The sequence below is a fragment of the Zosterops lateralis genome, assembly GCF_965231275.1.
Source record: "Zosterops lateralis genome assembly, chromosome: 3".
In the NCBI taxonomy this organism is placed as follows: domain Eukaryota; kingdom Metazoa; phylum Chordata; class Aves; order Passeriformes; family Zosteropidae; genus Zosterops; species Zosterops lateralis.
Window position 1 is genome coordinate 18,346,572 of NC_139764.1, and position 21,657 is coordinate 18,368,228.

The 21,657-nt window shown below is 36.1% G+C and overlaps 1 protein-coding gene across 1 annotated transcript in view; it reads right to left on the reverse strand.

Moving 5' to 3' along the window:
• Window positions 1-21,657, reverse strand: part of USH2A (usherin) — a gene marked incomplete at its 5' end in the record, with an annotated part of 372,289 nt that overhangs the window by 288,865 nt on the left and 61,767 nt on the right. The window contains 6 exons of the mRNA XM_083856830.1: window positions 100-257; window positions 2,516-2,788; window positions 4,176-4,670; window positions 8,170-8,328; window positions 12,230-12,393; window positions 17,389-17,572. Coding sequence (XP_083712956.1) covers window positions 100-257; window positions 2,516-2,788; window positions 4,176-4,670; window positions 8,170-8,328; window positions 12,230-12,393; window positions 17,389-17,572 — 1,433 coding nt within the window. The remainder of the gene's footprint in view (window positions 1-99; window positions 258-2,515; window positions 2,789-4,175; window positions 4,671-8,169; window positions 8,329-12,229; window positions 12,394-17,388; window positions 17,573-21,657) is intronic.

Consider the following 21,657-nt stretch of genomic DNA (forward strand, 5'->3'; position numbering starts at 1 on the left):
GTTTTATCAATTATATTATTACTAGTTATATGATAATGACTAATGTAGGAACAGTTAGGAAAACAGTTAGGAAAAACTTAATGTAACTAACAATAATACCTGGGAAAATGGTGGCAAAGACCTTTGTTCAGTCATCAAACTGATGCTATACCCCATCACTTCTCCTCTTGATACATTATCCTCAGGTTTTTCCCATGACACATTAAGGGAATATGGTGAAAGAGGGAATACTGACGGAGATGGCATGAACACTGGAGCTGAAATAAAGTTAAATTAATAATATTCATAAAATAAATGAGCAATATGCATAATGCAAGCTTTCTCATTGTACTTGTAAAACACCATTTCAGACAATCATTTTTTTTCCCTTTCTAACCTTATTTTCCAGTCTAGCTGGAATTTTTCACCTTATTTTGGTAAGTACTTCACTCATCATTCTCCTGTTTTCTACTGTGGCTGTGAATGCAGATTAAAACTCTGCCTGTGTCTTCAAAGAAATACTAATCAACACTACAGTCCTATCCCCTGTAGCAGGTAGGAAAGTACATATGAATGAAAAGGCCTTGAAGAAAAACTTCATGCAACATGGGAAAAAACTGATAAAAGCAAAAAGTGTTCAATACTTCAGCATCTTAAAAGCGATTCTGTTTGCTAGGCCAGTTTGAAATTAACATGTCTCTCACTTCTCACAAAACAGTTCCCCTGTCTTCCATAGTAAATCTGTTAAAGGATTGTTTGCACTGCAGTTAAATCCCCACCTGATTCCTCTGTAATAATAGGACACCAACTCACAGCACTTCTGCTATGTACAAACAACTCCACTAATGGACCTCTTCCCAAATACAATTTAACACTTTTATAACATATAGTATTTAGGAACAGATAAGCAAAAAGGCTCATTTTGAAGGAGGAATTAGTTTAGCCTGCTGTTTTGCTGGAGCAAATGACTGAGGACATGATTTTCAAGCTAACACCAAACAAAAGCATAAGTAATGTAAGAGATATTTAATTGTTAACCATGGTCTCTGTCAGTAAGAAAACCATAGATTTCTACTGAAAGCACTGAAATAAATTGCTGATATTTCAAATAATATGTCAAGTGGCAAAACCCTTTTGAAAATCAGAAGAGAAGGGTCGTAATAAGAAAGGTTGCAAACTGGTTACACTTTGATAAAAAGGGGCCATATTATGACACTTGGCCTCTATAAAAGCACATGAAGAGTTGTAAGCAGTTAAAGAGCACAGCTGGCTGTCTCAAACACAACAGATTTTGCCATGAGATAGGCACAGAAGGAAGCAACAGGATGGCATTAACTCCAGGGCTGGTGCATGTGAGATCTGCTTTGCTCATTCTGGTTAAACGTGCCCAGACAAAAATTCCCACTTCAGCAAACTGTGTGAAGAAGCAACTGCTCACACACATATCACCAGCCAAACAAAGATCATCTCAAGTCATGGGACAGATGGCTTTTGCAAACACCAAGAACCAATAATGCTCCCCTGAATATGCTTCTCTGTATACCTGGAACTTGGAACTGTAAGATAAGCCACCATAGCAAGAACTTGAGACAAGATATAGATGGTACTACTGTCCAGACGTAATCTCAGACCCAGCTGGAGGTTAAAAAACCTCCAAGAAGAATGTATCACCAATAGTGGAGACAAAGAATGCAAGATTTATGGACCACAACAAAAGCCAACTTGGCAACTGTGCTGAAATCAGCTCTAACTAGGTAAAAGTAATTCCATCAAGGGAGATCATGACCACTGACTCACAGCCCATCAACCCAAGAAACCCACTGACTCAAAAAAAGAGAAACACTGAGCATGTGGAATAATTAGCATTAGAAGCAAGAGAATCATTCAACCAATCAAATAAGAGAACTGTGCAACCAAGGAGCATTAGTTCTTTTACTTGCTAAAATGTATAATTAGTAAAATACTTTTAATGACCTCAGAATCACTACTGAGAAGGCCAGGGTGAAGAAGGACCAACAAGACACTGCTGGATCCATGGGTGTTAACTATTTTTTGTTGATCACTCTCTCTCCCTCCTTTCTTTTCCCTTTCTTTTTATCTCTACACACCACATTTATTGTTAAATAAAATCCATGTTATTGACTTTGGCATATGGTCTCATTTGAACCTTAATTTGAATAGAGGCATCTCTAACTAATGGGGTCTCAGCAGAAGTTTCAAGCACTATACTCTTGAAAAGGTAACCCTCTCAGGGTCTTGAAATTAAAACACTGCTTGGTATATTTTGCAATCTTGTAGTTTAAATTTAGGGTTAATTTACACGGATTATTTTCCTCAACAACATGATATTATGGTGAAGAAAATGCTTTTGCTTTTCATGCTCAGTTCTGAGATAATCTGACCTATCTTTAATTAGTTAAAAATGTGAATTTATCCCTAGTTAACCATCAATAGACATTTTTATCAAAAATTAGGAATACACGCTTATCTACATTTTCCTTTCATTTCTATCAAACAAATTCAAACCAGTGCTTACCAGCCTCTCCCGTTCGTCCTGATATCCAGTCTGAAGATATGCTACCTGCCATGTTTACTGCTAGCACATAAAATTCATACTCTGTGAATGGTTCCAGATCAGCGACTGTGGTACTGGTCTGTGGTGGAGCCAAGGCATTTTCATTCTGAGATTCCACAACTGGTTGAGGACTGAGCCATCCACTGCTTTGGAAAATACGAATTTCAGGAGGAAGAAAGTTCCCAGCAGATTTTAATTTTTTCCTCATGTAAAGTTCATATCTTATAATTATACCTAGATAAAAAGGTCAGAAAAATTAATAAATTTAAAAGATATCTGGAGTTCTACTATAAGACCAACTTTTTTTTTAAGACAAAGAGAAGAGAAATTTTGTGTGACATTTTAATAATTTAAATACCAACATTTTAAAAAATATTACTGGATAGGAGATACATGTTCATCAGTTTTATATCAATGGAAACTTATTATGTACGCAGGAAGGCCTCACCACTCTGGGGTTAAAAAAACCAATCAGTGTTGTGATATGAAGCAATACATGATTTAGGTTGGATCATGAAAGTAGTTTAACTATAAGATCATAAGAAATCTGACCAGAGATTTCTTGCAAAGACAGGAGAAAACTGCCATAAAATTTATGTATTTGGGTCTGTATTCATGCACTAAACTAGAGCGATTGCTTGGGAGAAAAAGCTTTTCTCCTTGTCTTTGGAGAGATCAGGAAATCTGCCCAGATATCAAGGCAAATGTAAGAATATTGCTTAAATCTGCTTGTGCCGGCCATTAGATGCATGTCATGGCTATGGACTATGAAGAGTTAATGACAGGTTGAGATGCCAACAAGCAAATATCAGGACTTGCATGGTAGAAACTATCCCTCTAAGTACATAGTTATTCTTGTGTGGGCATTCTCCCTATCCTGGAAATAGCTGGAAACTGAGATGCTCAAAGTGAAAGCTGAGCTCCTCAAAGACAGATGCCCATTCTGTGAACAGATAAAAATGTTTGTTTTCACATGCACAAATACTTGTGCACATTAGTGCAAGTTCACAAAACTCCACTGCTCATATATTAAAAGATAGTTTTACCAATAAAATCTGTGGTATCACAGAAGTATCCTACAACAGCTGTGTTCTCAGTTTCAAAATCCTAAAATATTATTACACAAGTTAGACCAGCAACTCTTGGCAATCACCTAATCCCTAACAAAGTTATACTGGTAATAAAATTGGCTACTGCACATGACGGATGGTTTCAAAAACAGACTTCTCCGTTAATTCTTAGATTTTTTTTTCCATGACTGTTATCTGCTTATTTATTTTTTGTCAGGCAATACTACCACATCTGTCTGAAGTAAGCAATCTGGCAAATTAGGAAAAAATTAATTTTACTGTAAATGTTTGATTATAAATGCGATTTTTGCTGCAGCAGATGCCACTGAGTGCTAAATCCTGGACCCAACAGTCAGTGGATTTCTGAACTCCAGAAGAATAAAATACAGACTCTGGGGATAAACTTCATGGTAAATAGGCAAATTAGGAAAATGCCTTACTTAATTTCTCAGTGTATGGCACATGGACAAGGATATTCTAATGAGATTTGAGGAAATGCTGCTTTTCCCTTGCGAAGATTTTGATTGACAAAAGTAAACACAATATCCTACCATTTGGTTTCTCAGGTGGTGACCATTCCACAGCCAGTTCTGTAGAGCTGATGGTTTCTACAGTCGGTGGGTGTAGCCCTTCTGGAGGAGCCTGAGCAGTAACTACAGTTACTGGCTGGCTCTTTAAACAGCCTCCACTAGTACAAGCTTGCACAGAAAAAACATACTTTGTAAATGGAATGAGATTCCAAATAATTGCTGAAGTCTTTAAGCCTTCATACTGACCACAAGGCTGCAGATCAACCGAGCTAGTACAAGTCAAAATGTATTTCTCCACGGGCCCAGAGTCATTGGAGACGCTTGTCCAGTAAAGCAAAACAGAGTGGTGACTAACAGGAAAGACAGGATTTAAATCCAAGCTTCCTATAGGTGTCCCAGATTTTGTTCTGTATGTCACTGAGTCACTTCTTGTAAAACCATGAACGTTGCTGGCTTGGATATAATAGGAGTAGAAGGTATATGGAGCTAACATGGTATCAGTGAAGTTCTGAACACCTGAAACAACAGGTGAGAAGAAAACTAGATCAGTCTAAGACATTAAAAACAATATCAATTGCTATACCTAAAGTCTGTCCAGCTCTAATCCATTACATATTTATGTTCACATGCTCTATTTAAGATTATAAACATTGTAACTTCTAAGATTTTTTTAGCACAAGAAAAAAGGTCCCCTTTATCCTTTATTACCTTCTACTGCACATTAGCATCATTAGGCAAATTATTTTTCCACTGAACTTCTAGATACTGCTTTAATCAGGAAGATTAATACAATTATCTTCTCATTCTTCTTTTTCTTCAAAATAATTATTTCAAATGTAAATCAGCATCAATATTAGTGAATATAATTTAGAAAAAAAATCCAAACCATTGTGCAAACTTTCTAACCTCTGTTTTCGATTAATTTGATGGCATAAGACCAAATATTTCAATTTTGTGTGCTTTCACCTCCTCACTTCTATATTTAACACCTAATTTGAAAAGTATTTGGTCTTGGCTAAGAGGTGAAACAAAAGTGCAAATAATTATTAAAAAGGTTTATAAAAAGGTTATATTTACCTTCCTCATCCCTACTTTTCATTATTCTTAGTAGCTTTTTAGCATCTTTTTAGTACCAATGGCCATTAACAGCTCCCGTGCACGTCCCAGAAGCAGTTACACATCTTAGTCATCACAGCACAGTATGAATTTATGTACAATTACAACATCATACATTCTTTTGTCTTAAGAAATAGTTAACATTGAGTAATATATTATGTGTCAGAGCACAGGTACTCAAACTTTTGCAAAGCAAATAAAATGGATAAAGCTATTTTTACATTCTCTCTGTACATCCACACTGGCAAGACAGCCGTGAATACAACTTAAAGAAGAGGACGACAAAACTCTGAGCATTGCTAAGATATTCAACCTTTGACACTGTAGCACAAAAGCAGCAGAGTCATCCCAGTAATCGCTTACAGCACTTCTACTCCTTATAGCAATCACAACATCATCACTGGAGTCCAGGAATAACGAGACCACGTTATGTCAACTTCAGTTCATGGTACTTCAGGCAGGGCTGGGGAACAGTTCTGTCAGCTGAACAGAGGCTGCTGCAACCTCCTTGTGTGTTAGTGATGAGCAGGCAGAAGATGCAGCAGCATCTCCCCCTGCACTTGGCACTGGTGAGGTCCCACCTCAGATCATGTGTTCAGTTCTGGAACCCCACTACAAGAAAGGCATTGACGTGCTGGAGCATGTCCAGAGAAGGGCAATGGAGATGGTGAAGAGTGTGGAGCACAAGTCTTATGAGGAGCTGCTGGGGGAGTTCGTGTTGTTTGGAGAAAAGAAGGCTCAGGAGAGACCTTATCACTCTCTACAACTTACTGAAAGGAAGTTGTGGCCTGAGGGTCAGGCTCTTCTCTGAAGTAACAGGATGAGAGGAGATGACCTCAAATTGTGCTAGAGGAAGTTGGTTATTTGATATTACGAGATTAGATATTAGGAAAACTGTATTCATGGAAAGGGTAGTCAGGCTTTGGAATGAGCTGTCTGGCAGTGTGGTAGACTCAAGATGTCTGGAAGTATTTAAAAAAAGATGTAGAACTTGGATTATGGCTTAGAGGTGTCATAGCAATGCTAGGTTAATCATTGGACTTGATGATTTTAGACATCTTTTCCATCCTTAATGAGTTTATGATTACGTATTTAGTTACATTTATAAGTAATTAGAAAAAACTCTATTTGGAGTTAGAATTGAGTAACTTTGGGGTTTTTTCCACATTTTAGAGCAAGTAGTTAATTTTATCCTCAAGACAAAGACTGCTCTGGGAAACCTGAGGCTGAGGTTTTCCAGAGCAGTTAAGAAAACACTGTTTTAATTGGCCATTCTGCAATACTATCATCCACATCACCATGCTGATTGTTCTTAATTTTCCTTGGGAAGTTCAATGTTTCTATAAAACTCTCATTTAGCCATAAGATAATGCTGTTGTACATAAGATAATCCAGCTGTACTCTCAGCTCATAAGCATTAGAAATTTGGGAAAGTTCTGTCAGCATTAACAATGTATTTTTGATATCCAAACACCAGCAGATGATTTCATATCACTAATTGGGGGTATTTCTAGGAAATGTCAAAAATGTCTTTTGAAACTGAACCTATGTTTTTAAGAAGGTAATGTTTTGTTAAATGGAAACATGTTGATGTCTCATTATCCAGTTAAATACGTCCAGAGTTTTCTTGTTTTCTACAAAGTATGTAGGTACAATAATGAAATAACATCCTCAACAATGCACTGTTTCAAGTACATTACTAAATAGATTTATAACAATGAAATATCATATGTTGTTGTTTTTTTAAATTAATGCATATTTTTACTAAAGTTAGGCCTTTAAACCAATCTAAGGAGTTGGAATATTCTCTGTTAGTTCTCTAAATATTTTTAATGTTTCTTCCTCTCGGTCACTTGATCCCATGCTTACATGGGGTCACATATCTTTCCTCACAGCATGTACTGCAGAGTGCCCAAATTCACAACATAAGCCACATAGTAATGAACTGTAACACTGCAGCATAAACCAAAACAGAGAAATGTAAGGTGCATTCCAAAGGATCTGGGATTCCATTGAAAAATATGGGGCTTGTTTTGGGTTTTGTCATTGTTGTTTTTCTGGTTGATTTTTTGTTTTGTTTTTTTCTCTCCAGGGTACACACCAACAATTAGAATGACTCGACTTCTGCAAAACATTAATGCTGCATTGGTAAGAAACTGCAAAAAACCTGATGAAGCTCCTAGAACAGAGGTCAAACCTTAGTGACATTAAATCACACCCATCTTCTCAAAAAAAACCACTTGTGTGCCATGTATACATAAAAACAGTATCCAAATCCATCTCCTTTTCTTTGATAAGTGGATCAATACTAGCACAAAATGGCCTTTCCAGCTTGGACAGAGTGTTGAATCCTTTAGGAGTGCCTTCTGAGGATCCCTTGGCAAGCCTCAACATGAGAGAAGTGGTGCTGCTAAAGACAAATCAGGAGCTACACTGATAGCTTAACAGAAGGTGCTAAAAGTTAGAGGCCACAAAAAGCTTTCCTATCTGTTAACAGTTTAAAACCAAGGAGATGAAAAAAAGAATTTTAAGCACATTATGGCCTCTTCTGTTCACCCAAATTCTTCATCTGTGACTTTGACTCCTAGGTTTTGGCAGCTGTGTATATTTTCAATAAATACTTTTGGTAAGTCAGTTTTAAAGTTTTTCAGATTAAAAAGAAAAATAATTATCAGCCATTTTGGGTCATTGTATTTGCCAGATTTTAGACTAAGGTATTCATTCTTTTCAAGCAAAATGAATAACACAGAATAGTAACTCATTAAAGAGAAGCAGGATAATGTATTCAAAACCACAGAGAATGATAATGACAAGAATGAGAAACAGCTAAGAAACACCACACATAGATAAACAGATATATACACACACACAAATACAAAATCTTTGTCATCTTACTTACTATAAGGATGGTAGTCTTCAGTTGTATAAATTTCTTCCTCATCCCTATACAGCTGGTAAATAAGCCTGTTAGAATTTGGAGAGTCGGGGGAACTCCATGAAAGATTGATAACAGAGGAATTGAGAACTTCTCCTGTAGGAGGCGGTTGCTGTAAAGGAGCTAAAACATACACAAGAACCAAGGATGTAAAAATTAAGGTAATCCGTAATCACAAATTTAAAGAGAAATGCAAAGAAACTGCTAAGAATTCTTCACCCTAAAAACCTTTTGATGGAATGGATAGTCATCAGGGCATGACACTATTAGACTAAACCAATCCATCCAAATGCTTTCCAACAAAGCTTTTTATCCATGAAAGAAGTGCATATATTTAAACAAATTATGAATAAACTTAATCCCCCTTTCCATCCCAAAATAAAGCAAGTGTTTTCCAAACAGATGCTTTGTTTTGGTTTGGTTTTTTTAATGTATTTCAAGATCTCTAGAAAATGAGAACCTACTTATATGGTCACTTAATTGAAGTTTCTAGTTCAATAAGGATTTATTTTTTCAGAGGATTCATTCCATTTTAGCATAGACCAGGCAAAACTTCCTCTAGTAAAATACAAATGAAAAGTTCAACTACGTCCATTTACTGTAGTGTCAAAATAAGCTTACTTAATATAATAAAATCACAAAAACATAACGGGCAAAATTTTGAAGTTTATTTAGGTAATTTACTTACATTTGTTTCCAATGAAATTGAAACTCATGAGAGTAAGGTATCTAACATCTTTTAAGAAATCAGCTTGACATGCTTGTTTGCCAAAATACAACTCTGCTACCCCCTTCATTAACTTTGAAAAATGTGCTACTTAATTGCACTAGTATCAATAAAGAGAAAAACAAACTTGAAGTTCAAAAGCCAAGTGCCTCACATTTTAAGAAAGAGAACTCAAAATCCCTCCTATGCCTTTTTTGTAATCCAAATGTGTTATTGTAGTCCTTCCTAAGATAATAGCTAATACTCAGAAATTAAATTTCATACACATATATACACACATGTTTATATAAACATACATTTTGATGGATGGACTCAATTATCTCAAAGGTCCTTTCCAACCTAGATGATTCCATGATTTTATATTTATGTTATTATTCATGTCAGAGTATGAGTCCACAGCTTGCTGTAGGATCTCCAGTAATCCAGTTACACCGAGGAGAGCCCTAATCTCTGTCCCTCCTTACACTGTACATCAGCACAGAACAAGACAGGTCTGTTTTGGCAGACAGAAACTGCTATCAAAGGCAGACTGCAATTTCCCCATCCTCCTCACCAAGGGAGTGTGAATCTAGAGGAAAACGTTTTGCTCAAGGAATAAGAATAGCCCAGGGCAGCACAGAAATCAGCACATGGAGTAAGCTACCACAGGCTGGATTCAGAACCACCCTATTAACTTTCCTCCCCTACATTAAGTATTATAGGAGAACATCAAGATTAGAAGCATGGATTTTATTCTCTTCTCTTTATAAACTATTATCTTCTTCATGATGTGGATATTTGCTTACTATCACCAGAAGTTAATTAAAGTTAATTACTAAAATCCGTTCAGACAAGCTAACAGCAGAGAAGAAGCAAAGAACAGAGTTGCAGACATAAAATGTCATGAGGACCTCAAGCCACACAAGTGATAGATGTAGAGCTTTATGTCAAAATCAGTGGGTCACACTTTATATAGGTTTTTAATACAAATCTAGAAAGTGAGATGAAGCTCTCTATTTAGAGTAATATAATGAAAAGCCCTGCTTCTACTGCAGACTCTCAGCCAAGAAATAGCTCAAAATATTTCTAGAATTCATTGGATTGAACTGAATATCCCTTAAAAAGCACAGGTTGTTTTTCTGCCAATGTGGGGCTTTTGAGCTCTTCTCACTTAGGAAGTGAATGTATGCTAAAGTGTCCACAGGAGTAAAATTTGAGAATCAGAGGAATCCAGTGCTCCTAAATCCCTTTGGCATTTAAAAAAATTTCTCTCCATGTAATATATACTTAAAAGACCTGAGCAATCACAGAAATTTACCAGCATCACCTTAATTCTCCACTGGCAGTCTCATACTATTGCATATTGCTTCCATAGGTTTGCTGGCTTGAATTTTAAATATGTAAGCAAAGAACTTCATTGCACTTTTTTGTGTAGCACCTAAGACACTGCTAAGTAGAAAAATTCCTAAGGAAAAAGTTCTTTATCCTTAAAGAACACTATTTGGACAGTGAGATTAACTTACATTTGCTTCCCTTGGCAAAGACTTATAACCAGTAATGAATGTGTCAACAAAATATTGTTCTGCAATGAAAATAAGCACAAATGCCAAGCCAGGCAAAGCTTCATACGTGTGCAACAAGTTCAAGTATTTTGGTATGAATAACCAAAATACTTCAATTGCTATATCCTCTGTGTCCAGAAGAGGACTCCGCTTGTCATTTAGAATACTGTCTGATGTCTTTAATCTAACTAAAATCTATTATATTATTTCTCTATGTCATACTATTATTAATCAATTTTATAGTTGAATTGCTATTGACCTTTATCCAATGTGTATCCCAATACAAATGAGTAGGTTGGCTTATGTTTTTAAAACACTTTGAAGATGAACAGCATCATAAAAGTGCCATGTATTATTATTATTACACATTCAGCTGAAACATTTTACATTTTTTAAAGAAACAACAAGCCAATCAGCTGCCTGAACAATGAATAGATACTGCGGCTTCTACAGAAGAATAAGGGGAAAAAGAAAGCAAAACTATTCAAACACTTCCAAACTTTGAGGAAAGCTAAAAAAATTGTCTCTGGAAATCAGTCTCTTTATGACACCCATTTAAAATGCTGTGCATTTTACAATGCATATTATTTGAAATTTAAACTAATTTACAGTGAAATACAAACTGATATCAAAGTGAGAGAGGCCTCTACCTGTACACACTTTGTGCATTTACATCTCTGCTTGCAAATCTATGGTTTTCGCATATCACAGTTACGAATATCATATAAATACACATGCAGAACACACAAAGAAATATTTTACTGCAGGAAGATCCAGAAACATATTCCAGAGATAACTTGGGAACATCTAACCCTGTTGTTACACTACACATGGCTACCTGAGCTAACTGTCACTGTCCAGTTAGCATCTGCAGAGCTCCTCACCCACTGCTCACAGGACTTCCAAGGCTGGGCTGTTAACTGTGTATGGCAGTAAGGTGCCACCAAAATGTAACACAGCTTTTCCAGAGTGAGCTGAGCTCCTTCAGGCATGCTTTAGCATTGCACAGCTTGATGCCCTCACAACCCATGTCTGAACATTGACCCAAAGACAACTTAAGAACTCAATTTTCTTATGACATATACTTTTGCCTTTTCTTCTTTAAAAACTCTGCAAGCTTGGAGACTGTGTGCTGGTGACCTCCATATCCAGATATTCCATTGCAATTTGCTTCAGCACAATTCATGATCTGACCCTCAATATAGCATCGGCCCCACCTCACACATGCCAATTTATTATGCCCTGTTATATCACATCACATATTTTCCCAAACTGACTGAAAAAGCACCCCAGGAGGACAAAGGGAAAGCCACATTGCACTGAGGAGAATATTTGGAATTAATCACCAGGAGAAGGTTTTCAACAGACTTCTGAAGTCAGATGTCCTGCCTCCTGTCAGTGGCAGAAAAGAGGGCTAAGCTGTAAGTTCTACAAATGCTATTGCATTCGTATGACTAAAAGGTGAACTCTGGATTGGTCACTACAAAGAAAAGGAGCAAGGAAACTATGGGTTGTCACTTTTACCCTGGGTTAAACTACAAGCCTAATGTGTGTATGACATGAAGGATTCTATACATCTCTCTAGAAAACAATCTTAAGATAAAGCAAAAATCACCAGAACTTCAGTGACCCTATATTTGGGGGTGGGGAGGGAATAAACCCCAGTTTTGTTACTGCTGATCTAATTCAATACTCACTAAATCAATTAAAAACTTTAATTTGAAAGACATGCTTTTAAGACCTAACATCCACTTACTTTTACTGCAGCCAAAGAGGTTGTGGACATCCAAATTACTGGCATCAGGAACACAGTTGTCACATTTCAAGCCAGTTACAAATTGTTTACAAACACACTGTCCAGTAACAAGATGACAAGTCCCACTAATGGCTCCTGCAGGATGACAATTACAGTGCTGACATCTATAAACAAAAACAAATCAAGGAAGTCATCAACACACATCAACACTTCAGTTAAGCACAGTAGGGTTTTGTTTAAAAGATTCTTGGGCAACATAATTAAAACATCATAAACAGTTCAGTAGTCTGAAACAGAGCAGAAAATCTATTAGTCAGATTAAAAAAACTTACAAAAAAGGTTCCCACTACAATATTTCACTGCCAGAACAATATTCTAATTTATATAAAAATGGCTTAGAATTAAAGAGCTTATATATATATTGATCCATACACAAAATGGATAATAATGTTTGATAATAACCGCATTATGCACTCAGTCCTACATCCTTACTCATGCAACCTTTCTTGAGAGCTGCACAGCCCAGTGATACATAGATAACCAGCTGAAGAGGTTTCTGCACAATATAGGCAACCTTCTAGCTCAGTGAAATCTAGGCTTTAGTTGGAAAAGATAACTCAATTAATAATTTCTTGCCCACAAAGGCAACTTAAGGTTGAAAAGAATAACATGCTGTGAATAAAGGAGAATGAATGGTGACCAAAACTGGGAGAAAAAACCTCAGACTAGAACAGTGACAGGAAACAAACCAGCAGAAATACTAATACTACAACAGAAAGAACAATTTCTTTGCAGCCTGAAGGACAAAATCTGAAATAACTACAGTGAATAATTAAGTAAATGTGCAAGTAAATTATTTTTAAATTAAAAAGAACAAAAAATTTAAAAGCACTGGTATCACACAAATCCCACACTTCAATTCTGTACATCTCTCTGGCAGCAGTAGAATACTTTCAGGATTAATTGATGCTTTGGCTTTTGCATGTGAAACCACCTGTGTTCAACTTGCTCTTCACTTGATACACTATTTCCCCACTGACACTCATTTATAGCACAGATACCGATGTCAGATTGTACAAATATTCAAAGAGTTTGAACATGTCAGAAACTAGGTAAAGCAAATGACTACAAATACTGTTATGCTCCCCCCTTGCAATACAGACTGCCATTATTATTCATAACAAAGTCAACAATGGCAAATAAAACTTTGTACCTTAGATTCTAATTTCTAATTCTAATATTTTAATTGCTGAAGACTGAAAGCTCTGAAAAAAAAATGGTCTGGGAAACAGGTGGGAAGGTACATTGCAGGTAAAACATACTAGGAATTCTGCACTTCCCTCCCCTTGTCCTGAGCTGGAAACCTCCAATTCTCAGGCATAAGCAACATCAGCCTCAAGGGAATTTTAAATTACTCCAGATGCCAGGTCCCAAGGTGATGAAGCAGCAAAAAGAAGGCACCAGAGAAGTCCAAGGCACTCATGCTGTATCCTCTTTATTCTGCTAACCCTAAGACTAAACAAGAGTCAATTTATATTTGGCTGCTCTTTCCTTGGCCAGCTTCACCAAACCCAAGGAAATATGTGCTTGTGCCTTCACACAAGCCATCTTGCTTTGCCATCTTCCCAGTCACCACCATCACACCTTGGTCTGTATCTCCTATCTTCATGAAAGCAGGAAAAAGTGAGTTCAGTTATGTTTTAGGTATCAGTTTTTTAAGGCAGGGAGAGAGGAGGGGAAGGTGGAAACTATTTTCACATTAGGACACTAAAATTCAGGTCAATAATCAGTGAAATCGGCATTAAATGTGACAGATTTTTAAACAAGCTTAAGGAAACTTTTCACATACATTTTCTGCCTATCGCAGAGCTCTCTGTATTAGAGTTCCTTTACTCCACAGCAGCTTGTGCTGTGTGATCTCCTGGGGAATCATTCAACACCCTTAAAAAGGCTGATAAAAGCTAAAGCTGCAAAATAAGCTGCAAATTTGTTTTATGGACTAATATCCTTTTGAGAATAAATAAAATACATTCTCTCTTGGAAACCACTATACTGTAGTTTGCTCTCTTTTACAGTCAAGAGAAAAGGGTAATTGTTTCAAAAGTCTTTTCATCTATAGACAGTGCATCCAAATCCCCCTTTAAAAAGAGGTTTTGTTTAGAGTATTTTAACTAAAAAATCCAGTTTAGTTACAAAAAAAAAAAAAAAAAGGAATTATTTGCTCAGTACAACAATATTTTATTATTATTTCATAATTTCATTATATGCTGCTTATTTATTGGGGGGATGTTAACAGAAGTTTCTTGATAGATAAGCAGAGAAAAACGAGCTTCTCTTATTTATATTCTCTAGCCTGGCAGGATGGGACTGTTTCTTTCTGCTTGCTGCATTTTTCTTCTAGGAAAAGTGTAGGCTCCCCACCTTCACCTACACTGAACGAGGCTCCTGATCCTGCAAATAACAGCAGATATTTCACCATATTCTGCTCCATGGGATTACACATTATTTCTGTGTAATCACATGCATCATGTTCTTAAACTGCAAAAAACTAGAACTGGACTTGTTGTTAGGCATAGTTCACGCTTTTCAGTCAGTATTAAGGATTCAGTCAATTAAGACTTTTCAAAATAAATATCCATTTCTTTTAAAAGATAAGTAACTTTTAATCATGTGAGAAATATTTGCAGTATTCTTGCCAAATGTTACTTTTTCAAGGTACTCTGAGTCAAACATATTTGAGTTTTATTAAAACAGAATTATATATAATCAAGGAAAACAGACTTTTAAAACATGGAAAGAGAAATGTCACGCCAAGATGAATTGTGATATTGATTTTCTGAGGATAAATGGTTTTTGTAATATTAATATAGAGAAACCTTTATTACATTGACTCTCTAGGTGCAGTTAGAGCCTCTCCAGCAATCTGTTTAAAATCTTCATTTTTCATCCTTATGGGAAAACCTCACTTGCTAAATGGATTTCATAAACAGTAATCTGTCAAGATATATATATAAATAGATAAACAATTTGTGATGTTCATTGACCAGTTCATTATAGTAAACAATACAGAGGTAAAGCATTTCAAATGTGTACAGATGCTCACAACCATTACAGATCTGCTCGGACTGCTGCAAACACTCAGTATTTCTAATTTGTTAATTGCCAAGAAATTTTTCCTGCTTCATAACCTGAAACGCATTAAAGAATATGGAGCTCCCGTTTTGTCTCAAAAACACCACAAAATAAATCAGCTCACATATACAAGCAGAGTGGGAGAATTTTAAAGCCTCACAATGTCTGTGTATTACAACTTTTGCTTCTTCAGTGCTACTGTGCAAAGACAGATATGCCTTTGCCAGTACAGATAGCTTGCATCCTTTTTTGTCCTTAAAAGACACTTGAAGCACAGACAGCTTAAATGACCTGGCAACTTTATGGAGAAAGAAAAAGCATATTACACTTTTTATGAAGATATTAACAGTTAAAGAAATGGAATAAAATAGAAGAACAAATAAAGACCTGCATTATCATTTTCAGTGGATAAATGTTTCTGCATCAGGAAGAGAGGTACATCATGCAAGAAGACAACAATGAAAAAGGAGCCAAGAAAATGCAACATAAGTTAATCATGTCAATGTACAACCAAAGGAGTCTTCAATACTGCCAGGAGGATTAACTAGTATTAAGGCATTAAAGCCAACTCAGATTCAAATTCCAGAACTCTAAATAGTTTCTATCTTTAAAACAAGATCTGGATGTAGATAATTTATATTTCCACATTTTGAATTTCAAAAGACAGGTTAAAATGCAGGTATTTGAAAGCCAATATCTAGCTCAGAAAAGCTATTGCTTAGCACAAATGTGCTAAAACTGAGGGGCGAGCAGAGAATCTATTCTAAGTAACTAAAAAAAAAAAAAAAAAAAACGTATCATTGATAATAAGGAAAGTATATTTCAAAGGGAACTTTAATATTACACATACTTTATTTCTCACCATTAGAAATGACAGGAAATGAAAATAGGAAGTCCTTATTCCTACATATTACTTTATGGCTATTAGCTGATGCCTCTGTGACCCGAAACAGTAAAAAATAATTTTAAAAATCTCCTAATGAGTGACAGTAACATAAAAGTTAAAGTGAAAAATCTGCAGAATAATGTCAAATATATTCAGGATGACACTGCTAATCACTACCTAAAAGCATGTCTACCCCACACTAGCTAGGGGAGAGAAGAGGAGGGAGGTGAACATTGCAGAGATTTTGCTTTTGTCTGTGGTATGCGGGTTTGGTTTTTTAAAAGGCAAAAATACAAAATAAAACAATTTAACACCATCAGTCTGCATGAAAAGATATATAAAGTATAAGAACTGTGCAATCTTTCTGGACAATATATTAAAAGGAAATTGAGATTGTGAAGACTAAGCAAGAAACATGATCCTGGAAAAAAAAGATAAAGCAGTGGTTGAAATAACAGTGCACTATATAGATACGTTTTCCCCTTATAATCCAGGGAATTCATGTAATTTCAATGTACCTAAAAACCCCAGGCTACATTAGAAATACAACTTACCCTGTGGCAAATAACAAAATGTTGAAAAAGAATGCACTGCTTCAGAAAAAGAAATTTTCAAAAGTAAAGGTGCTGTGAATATTTGTACTGCTGTTACCAAAAGACATTTGGGAAGTCAAGGATATCTGTAGGCTTCCCTTTCCCTCCCGCTGCCCCCCACTAAATCTTCCTGAAATCTTCAGTAGCATTCCCTATTTTTAAGAATGGCAAATTACCTGCATTTTAATAGTCAATAGACAATAGTAAATTTTAAGAGTCAGAAAACAACACATCTTACTGAAGATGCAGAGAAAACATAGGGAAACAATTAACAAATTGCTATAACTTAGCCTTATACACCTTTCATGCTGTTACTACTTAGATCCGTGGCAAAATTTCTATTTCCTTCAGCTCAAGGGGGCACAGGGGATTGTGTATCACATGATCATGTGATAATGTATCACATGTAAATCAGACTGCACACATGAACTCATAGGAGGATTAACCTAACTAGAACACATCTCTCCACTGTCAATAAGCCCTTGACTGAGCCACGAGGAAAATGTAACAAGGAGGTTATAAGCGACCTGTAAAAAAGAAACACTCACCTCCCTGTGACAGAGTCAAACCCAAAATAAAGTTCTTTGCAACGTTCACATGTCTGTCCTGTCACAGAGGCATCTTGGCAACTACATTGGCCAGTGAGTTTATCACAGATCTGATTCGCAGAACCAGCTACGTGGCACAGGCACGGCAAACAGCCAGTGACGCTGGATGAAGAAAAATAAAAACCTGCAAAAGAAAGAGATTCTGAGAATGTTTGTTATCTCTCTTCAGACTCTTAACCAGAGCAAATGCAAAATAGGGGGAGTACATTAACATGTCTGTAGGGAAGGTAAAGACCGAAGGACATGAGAAGTACTCATGAGTGCACCATAAATCGTAGAAACAAAAAAAAAAAAATATCATACAGAGAAGAGACATCTGTCCATTCTAGTCTGAGATCTCGGCTCTGAAAATGGCCAGCTGAAAACCATAGGAAATGAACATATCTTCTTCAGAATGTGTCTTAGTTTTCCTTAACCAGTGGTTGACTTAGTCCTTGAAACAAAATAATCTTTCTTTGGAAAAACTACATTTAATGAGCATTTTTAGGTTCTTGTTTATATTTTACTCCTCTTTAACTTAGAGCTTGTCACCTACACAAATACTTTCACAGAAACTAATAAACTTACTGATCTGGTATTAAAAAGCTTTCATCCTGAATCCTGTCCTGCTCCTCTATTATTTCCAGTTATGAATTTGAGCATTCTTTCCACATTCCCCACAGTACATTTGGTATGCTTCTGCTTTGCTATCTTTCATCCTATTGCCCTCTCAAGCAATCTTTATTTATGCTGATATTTATCTATTACTGATAAATACAGTTAGATACAGTTTATACACCTCTAATCTGCTCATTCAAGAATTTACCCCTTATTCACAACCTCACCAGAAGTCCCTAACAAAAGAGATTTTACACACATTCTCTTAATGATGCTGTTCCACTTGCATAATTTATTGCGCTATGTATGGACTTATTCAATTCTTAATTTCTTTCTGATCAGAAAAGAATTCAAGTAATGCCATGCTAGTAAAACTATAATTACATAAGTTTCCAAAACATTTTATATTTTTACCTGATTATTAATAGACATTTAACTGTTTTTTTTACTCGAGCTGTTTTATTTTTCCCCCACCCCTCAGAGTGGTACACTTTATTAAAAATGTAGCAATGCATGAGAGCTCTGCAAACGATCCTGATGCCACAGTATTAAGAGACACTAGACATCAACAAGTACCTATCTTGGACCATGAATCCTAAAATAGGGCCATTGATAGGAGTTTCTATCTCCCTTAGCTGGTTGCTATTAGTTATTATTGTGTGACTTCAATAGAAAAAATTCAGTTCCTACAGTGATATGCAGCCTTTGCACAGACTTCTCAGACACTTGCCCTCTCTCCAGATCAAGTTCAATCAGTAGTTTCTTAGTCATGTTCCCAGCTACTGAACATTTTTTGCTGTCCAATAACTTCCCGATGTCCTGCTTTATAATAAGGAGCTCAAAATTATATTGTAACATGTCATATTGCCCAAGGCCTTATTATTTGTCTTACAAGAGATAGCTCTATATATACACCCCTAGGGTGGTATTCTCTGTCTTTGCAGCAGTGCTGCACTGTGAGCTCATATCTAAATAGCAGAGGAACTAAACAAATTGAAAACATTAGAATTTTACTGCTCAAATCTTTGTTCAAGTTTAGCCTCTGGTCCTCGGTGAGATAAATCTCAAGTGGACAGTGAAGTGATATCAGTCTCCAGTTAACATACATTCGCATCATAAAAAACCACGCTGTTGGCACTTTATTCCAGAGAGGCCCCGAACTGAGGCAGCACAGAGAGCAAATAGCCTGAAGTTATTAGTGAGGCAGCATGTATTATCTCCTGCTGCACTTCTCTGCGCTCCGCAGTGCCCATCCTGTGCATAAATAGAGGAGACCATTTCCCAGCAATGTCACTCCTGAGCACAATGAACGACTCCACTCGAAGAACCTAACAGGAAGGTTGGAAACAACTTTAAGCCTTGGACTCATGCAGAAGGTCAAAGCACTTCTGCAGGACCCACTTTATAGTTGGAGTAAATGATAAGCACTCAGCTTAAAGCAGATCCTTGTCCACCTGAAATTTTGCATAGAACTATGATTTGTATAAAACAACATCTATGAGAAGTCTATAATGGGCAAATATGCACATCTTGAGAAAATAAATTAATTTTCCCTGAGCAGGATCAATTATTACAGCATATACTTTTATTATAGCTGTGAAATTACTAATTATAATCTATACCTTAGTGTTAAACGTCCTGGCTCTCCTACAGCCACACTGCCTAAACCATGTAGAGCAGTGAAGGATTTGGTGAGATATTTTTTATTATAATCTTTTAGAAACTCTCTAAAAGTTTCTAGACACTACCACAATTACTTTTTTCCACCCAGAAGTAGCAGGCAAAGGCAAAATATTTTTTTAAAAGTGAAGGATAGGAAAATGTGAAAAATTTCTTCCCCCAACTAATTTGTAAGTAAATTACCATGATCAAATGTAGAGGAGAAAGAGGAAACACGATATTACAAATTCGTGCTGTTTGTCATAATCATTATTTACTTTCACCATCTAGAATTTGACTCCATGTAGGTAAGAGTAACAACTTAATGCAAGCTTAATTTACAGCAAGGTTAGAAGGGCTCATAAAAGTTGCTTTATGAAGGATCCACTGTTGTATAATAGAGCCAATTTCCAATTTTAAGACAGCCACCACAAATCTCTCTGAGATCTATGTATGTAACTAGTATTATGCTTATTCTTTCTCAGATTTTTTTCCAATTCAACCATAACTGATCACATTTGTCAATCAAACACACTTTTCAAAAGGAAGAATGAAAGTCATAGCAAAGTATTCAGCTTCTTTTTTTAATCATCCTCTTAGCATTTCTCCCACTGTATGGAGAAGAAACACAGGACCAATTCCTTAGCACTTTTACATGCTTACCATCTATGGCAGTAATGCTCATCTCTTAACCACAGGCTGAGCTTCAAAATTAAGCACAGTTAACCACAAGAGCAATGCTATCACAAGATAATTCACATTCTTCTGCCAAGAAAGGTGGTATGTACACAAACGCCCAGTACTGGTGCCCAGACACACATCCTACATGTTACTTCATATCCTTTCCATACTATGTAGTATTCTATGCAAATCTGTGGTTTATGGAGTAAAGAAATTACAAAACAAAACACCTCTTTTACAGCTTTGCTGGTCTAATAACAAGATCAAAGACCTGTGTTGGATAGGATTTGTGTGGCACAAATCCCAGTCAGCCACACAGTTCCAGAATGAGGCAGGGACAAAATGCTCAAAATGATTTGGGGGTTGAAGAGAACCTGTGTTTCAACCAATGCAGCCTAGGACTCTCAAAAGCAAGTTTCTGTTCAAGAAAAAATTGCTCTTTCATTTTGTTTCATGCTAGAATCAAGCACCCCTCTCTTTGCATACACCATTAGTTTAAAGAAAAAATAAATGTACACCAATCTACCAAAAAGTTACCTATGAAAACAAACTAGATAACAAGAGGTCATGGATACAGCCTAACAGATGAAACACACGACTGAACATACCAAGAAGCTCTTTAAGAAAAACAATCTCCTTATAAAATAATTTCCAAAAGCTACAACCAGTTTGACCTTTTCTCAATTGGCAACTCTTCCTGCTTTAAGATTTTGGTAACTTTTGGAAGCTTCTCGGATTTTATCAAAGCACATAAAAGATATGCTACACTGCAACTTAACTTGTATCATAGAATTGAAATGTCCCAACAGACTCAGAAATCCTCAGTATTTTTTCAGGGCTGCCAGTATTCACTCATTTGGGTCTGTTTTAATTAGGCTGTGCTGGCTACATATACACTTGGAGTACATTTTTATATACATCTAGAGCACGTTTTCTTATCTTTATCCCAAAACAAAGCCATAGGACACGTTTATAGTACTTGAAACCAATTAAAATCTTCTATATGGAAGACTACTTTATATCCTTCCCTGTTTTGGAGAAAAGCCTCTTTTGGCACATACTAACAAAGAATATTTATATAAAAATCAGAAATATTAAACATCTAAATGAGCTCTCACTAAAACAGTGAAAATAGCACAGCTCATTGTATTTTCCTAAGATCAATACAGTGTTTTTACAAAGATAAGAATTTACACTTTCACTCGCAGCACAGAGCTCAGTGCTCAGCACACAGCTACTTATAGTTACTAGTTGGAAAATTTAAAAATATAA